General features: G+C 43.3%; 1 protein-coding gene across 1 annotated transcript in view; it reads right to left on the reverse strand.

The window, feature by feature from the left end:
* LOC102384541 (slit homolog 3 protein-like) overlaps window positions 1–1,584 on the reverse strand; it is a 185,408-nt gene extending 183,824 nt beyond the window's left edge. The window contains exon 1 of the mRNA XM_025212571.1: window positions 1,558–1,584. Within this exon, the coding sequence (XP_025068356.1) occupies window positions 1,558–1,584 (27 nt within the window). The remainder of the gene's footprint in view (window positions 1–1,557) is intronic.
* Between the last annotated feature and the right edge of the window lie 4,239 nt (window positions 1,585–5,823).

The following is a 5,823-nucleotide window of genomic DNA, read 5'->3' on the forward strand; positions in this document are numbered from 1 at the left end:
GCCCATTGTTGCGAGGAGCCCCCCCCCGACGGGACAGCCGCGCTCCTGCCGCCGCGCGGGGCCGCTTTCCCTGAGCGCGGCAGATGCGCACCCGAGGCCGCCGGCGCCCACCTCCACCTGCACGGCCAGGAGCTTTAGGAGCTTCCTACGGGGGGTTGACGGCGCAGGCAGGGCAGGAGGGAACGGCCTGAGCCCCCAGCAGGGATGAGGCGGCAAGCCAGGCTGAAATGAGAGGCTGGGAGCTGGCACCCGGGGCAACGAAAGGGGTCAAAGGCTAGCCCTTAGCAGGAGCCAGCTGTAGACGACAGAGGTGGGAGCGGGTCACCAGGCCCATTGCCAGGCGCTGCCCCTCAGGTTGTGCAGTGGGAGTAGGCTCCGCGACTGGGGCCTCCGTGAAGAATGCGGCTGCTTCTACTCGCAGCTGCTCAGCCCGAGGAGCGCAACCGGAGCCCAGCTCCAGGTCCTGCCCGCAAGCCAGGTTCAAGTTGACCCTGAAGGCCTGTGTGTCCCTTTTTAAACCTTTTCCATGAAAAATCGAGCTTAAGTCAAATTTGCAGTTTTCCAAACAAATCCGTAAGAAAGGGCTTTAAAAAAAAAAAAAAAGGGGTGGAAGGGCTGGAAATAAACCACACTAGATTAACTTCAGTTAGTAAAATCTGAGTGGACTGGACCCAGTAGTATGGACTAGATGCAGTTTCCACTCCTTCGTTTTGTTTAATAATGTTCTGGATAGTTGGAGGCCCAGATCTACTACAGAACCGGTACTGCCACCGCCACCTTCTCCCTTATGAAAACTATCAAAAACCACCATAGTTACGCTCAACATGCAAGTTACCAGATTGGCTTACCAGTGAAGAGCTCACGCATGTGAAGTCCGATTCTGATCCAACTCCCACCTGGGAATAAGGCAACCCGAGCTGGCTGACAATTTGTTTAGAATAAAACTTTTTTTTCTGTGGTTTTATATTGAGTTACTTTATATACAATTGGTCATTTTCATGTGATATCCACTTCTGGACACAAATCAAGTCTTGGTGTGCTGACATATTGACATGTTGTTACATAAACAGCCAATTGCATTGTCCTTATGTAGTAGCATAATGGACAAGTGGGCTCATGCCTGCGTAACACTGGCCACAATGCCTAGATTCAATAAGGAATTCAAGTGCCAACAGAGGAGTTGGCTGGGAAGTCACTTACACTCCAGAATCAAGGGAAGGCACCAGTCCCCTACAGGAAGAAATGGTTCAGTAGCTCTACAAAACTGTCCTATCTTTAAAATCTGCATGGAGTCAGGTATTGGACAAGCAGAGTGTACCTGTCTGTGCCTTGCTCCTAATTATGCCTCTCTACAACTTTGAGGCCTCATCAGCTCTGCTGTTTGTAACAGGGCACTACACTCAGCTCCCCCCTCCCTCTGCCAGCTATCTCTCTCAGGTCTGAAAGCACAGAAAGCAAGTACTGCTTTTCAGCAGTGGGATCCATACTGTGCTTTTTCTCTTAAGTATTCACTTCAGAAACCAACCGCTCAGCTGCAAATATGTCAGTGACACTCACCATTATCTCCTCTGATGCAAGAGCCATCACTACTGAAGTGATAGTGGGGTAACAGCTGGGTCAGACTCAATCCAGGCAAGGTAGAAGTTACCCTGGTTGGAAGGAGAGGGTACTCTACATTTAGACCTGGCCAAAATGATGTTGTTTTACCCCCATCCCATAAACACTTTAAGACATGCATTCACCAAGTGGTATGTATTTTTAGATTCTTGCCTGACTGACTAGTCACTTTCCTTAAATGACTACACAGCAATCTCAAAGTGACTTTTCACCTCCAGTTTGCTAGCAACCTTGACCCCTTCTTCCCAGATGAGAACCTGACTACAGAGAGGTGTCACCTCCAGCTGAGACTGCTGAATTTGCTGTGTCTACAGCTGTATGTTTAAGTACCAGTACTGGTGTAGCTCCTAGCCTTTCCAGTGATTTCAGCCACTTGAAGCATAAGATCATCTGCAGATACCATATTGCTGACTTTTTTCAATGCCACTATACGTGGCCTTCATCCTAATCTCCAGGACTGTGATTTGATTGACTACAAACCCAAAGTGTTGGTTTAGGAGAAATTAAATGATTTCTGGTCTTGAACACCCTTAGGAAATGCTGCAAAATCTTCCTCTAATAAATCTTTTTCATTGTTTAGAAATATAATTACAACAACACAGGGACAGACACAACCAATGCATTTCATTCATTTGTTTCAGCTTTGACACCTTTTCTTTCTAAGAAGTTTTGGATTTTCATCACATTTGAAACATCATTAGTTAGAAACAGGTTCCCAAGGATTAGAGCATATTTATAAATCCCTCTCTAAAGCTTAGACCTAAGCCAATAAGCTTAGCACTATGCTCTAAAATTAAAAATTAATCATCAGGTTTTGACCTGGGAAAAAGGGTTCAAAGTACAAGTTTGTTGGAGTGAAGGAACATAGCTAGCAGTTTGAAATTTGTTTACATGCTGGCCAATACATTTATCCCTAACTTCCCCAAATCCCCCACCCTCCCATCACCTTTAAAGTTAAACAAGCATATTCATTATGATTACAAACAGTAGGCACCGCTATAGTGGATTTACTGTATAACTCTAGCGGTATGAATGGAGCTTCTTGATTAAGCTAAAACCACTGGCAATGTGTCAAAAGAAATACTGCTCAAGTTAATTAAAATTTGTAGGCCTTGTCAAAGATAGCACATACTTGCCTACCCCTATGGCAAAGAATCATCAATGACTTATGTGTACTAGAAATATCAGTTCACAAACACTATATAGTAGAACCTAAGCCTCAGTTTGGTTTATCTGGCTTTTTTTTAAAAAAAAAAAGAAACGTTTGCTTTACTTACAATATAAACAGCAATGGAAATTTGGGGTTATTGCAAAAGAGGGGGAAATTGAGGTCTAAAGTGAGCAACAGGTGACAAGCATGGGGCAAAGTAACAAATACTATTTTTTTCATGGCAGCACTCATGTATTATGTGTACATTTGCACAATATGGCCCTCATTTTTCAGGAGAGGTTCCCCCCCCAAAAAAACAACCAATAATGTACTACCAGCAACTTTCTTTTTCCCTGTTGTAGCTTGGAAATGACAAAAGTATTTTTAAAATACTTTACTGCTAGCTATCCCCCACACCGTGTATTCTATGAGCTCAGTATGCAATGCAGTCAATGCCCGGCTCCACCTAAGGACCTCATTTAACAAGTTCATATAGCTGGTAGAACCCAACCACAATGTTGAACCCTATTAATCATAGTGGAGCTTATATAGTTCACCTGGTAGGGTTCATGCCTCAAGTTCTTGTACATTTCTTGATCAGTTTATGATGCTGAGGAGGTGCTCAGAGTAACTCAAGGAGCAGATCCTCCACACCTCACGCTGCTCTGGCACCTGAGGATAGTGATGTGCACATTGGAAGTCTGGATACTATTTAAATCCAGCTGTTTGAGGCCATTTAAGTTTGAAACCCTAAACTCAATTGTCTGGGAAGCAGCAACTCCATTACAGCATAGTAAATTATATATAGTATCTTGGGATATTACTTTAACAGAAAAAGAAACAAAGCTAAAGCACTACCAAGAATCATAACAGGAGTAAGCATCGGTCTAAATTTAATAAAAGCTAGAAACAGATTTTAGATTTAGTATAACACACGTCTTGACAGCTTTACCACACCATTTCAGAGTATGTGAAATGCATGCAGTTAACTATGCTAACTGTAACCATTGTTCAAGCCATTGGACATCTCTGCCAAAGAATATGACACTGGCATTCTGACTTTCAACATAATAGTACTAATCATTAGTAGTGTAACCCCCCGGCCAACTGTGTCACATTGCCCTCTAGTGGTCATTGGGGCTGTTAGAAAAGTTCTGCTATTACTCTTCCAGTTCGTACAGAAGAGGTCTGTTTTCAAGATGTTAAGGTCAGAGGCTCAAATCCTGCTGACAACTCACATGAAGAAAATAAATGCCATTTGATTAAGTAAAGTGTTTCATAATGCATATACAGGAGGTGGCAAAAATGGCTGGATAGAAAATGCTATAATGAAGATGACCTACTTGCCTAATCTACAATTATAACCTTTTAACAGAGTCTCTACTCCCACATCACAAACTCCTTATCAAAGGCACCAAGAACATGTAGGTGAGAAAATGACTCGCATTATTGACCTTAAACAGGACCTCTCTAATCTGGATTGTGACATGCTGGAAAGGAATCTGTATTATACTTTCCATGCTACTACACTGTAGAAGTGCAGAAGTTGTGTTTATTTAGTTTCTAATATTCTAATCGGTTTTATTTCCAAGCAAACTACACAGTCCTTAACCTACTGGTAATGGACTGCTCTATTTCCTTTTATTTACAGCTGTTTAATCCCACTAAAAAAAGCAACTGTACCCAAAATCTTTTGGAAGTAGTCCCTTTCTTTTATTGTTTGTAAAGAGAAACACCCAACATAATATAAAGCATACTGGGCAAACTTAACTCTATGCACAGCATGGGATGTCAACAGTATGACAGAGTTTAGCATACTATATAACATTTTCTAGGACAGTTAAGAGACTTAATAAAAATGAAAGATGGAAAACAATGAAAAAATAATGGAACGGATCCATGGATCACAGGAAAGTAGTGTTAAAAGGGATTTCCTGTACTCCACCCCTCTGCTCAGGGCAAGATTCTGACTAAACCATCCCAACCGTCTTGAAAATTTACAAGAATGGAGATTCCATAACTTCTCTAGGTAGCCTGTTCAAATGCCTTACCACCTGCATAGTCAGAAAGTTCCTCCTAATCTCCAACCTATATTTTCCCTGCCATAGCTGAAGGCCATTACTCCTAGTTCTATCCCATGCAGCCACAGAGAAAAGCCCATTTCCATGCTCGCTGTAATTGCTCTTCAGGATTTAAGACTGTTGTCAAATCCCTGCCTCAGTCTTTCTTCTCCAGACTAACATAGCCCCAGCTCTTTCTGCCTTCCTCATAAGTCTTTCCTCCCAGGCCCCTAATCAATTTTTGTTGCTTTTCACTTTCCAAACTGTTCACATCCTTCTTGAAGTGTGAGGCCCAAAACTGGACACAATACTTAGGTGAGGCCTCACCAGTGCTGAATAGAGTGGATACATCATGTCCCTTGATCTGCAAGTTACACTCCTGTTAATATAAGCCAGTAGGTTGTTGTTGGGTTTTTTTGTTTCTTTGCTTGTTTGTTTTTTAGCAGTAGTACACTATTGGCTCATATTCATAGATTTCATGTGGACACTGACTTTGATGTCCACTGGACTTTGATGTGGACACTGGAGTCAGAAGCGGACTGGCCAAGTTCACCAATGACACCAAACTTTGGGGCAAAGCATCCACACCAGAAGACAGGCGGGTGATCCAGGCTGACCTGGACAGGCTCAGCAAGCGGGCAGATGAGAATCTGATGGTGTTCAACGCCGGTAAATGCAAGGTTCTCCACCTTGGGAAGAAAAACCCACAGCATCCTGATAGGCTCGGCAGTGCTACGCTGGCTAGCACTATGGAAGAAAGAGACTTGGGGGTCATCATTGACCACAAGATGAACATGAGCCTGCAATGCAATACTGCAGCTAGTAAAGCGACCAAAATGCTGGCTTGCATCCATAGATGCTTCTCAAGCAAATCCCGGGACGTCATTCTCCCCTTGTACTCGGCCTTGGTGAGGCCGCAGCTGGAGTACTGCGTCCAGTTTGGGGCTCCACAATTCAAAAAGGATGTGGAGAAGCTTGAGAGAGTCCAGAGAAGAG

This window comes from Alligator sinensis, unplaced genomic scaffold (genome assembly GCF_000455745.1).
Source record: "Alligator sinensis unplaced genomic scaffold, ASM45574v1 scaffold606_1, whole genome shotgun sequence".
Classification (NCBI taxonomy): Eukaryota; Metazoa; Chordata; order Crocodylia; family Alligatoridae; genus Alligator; species Alligator sinensis.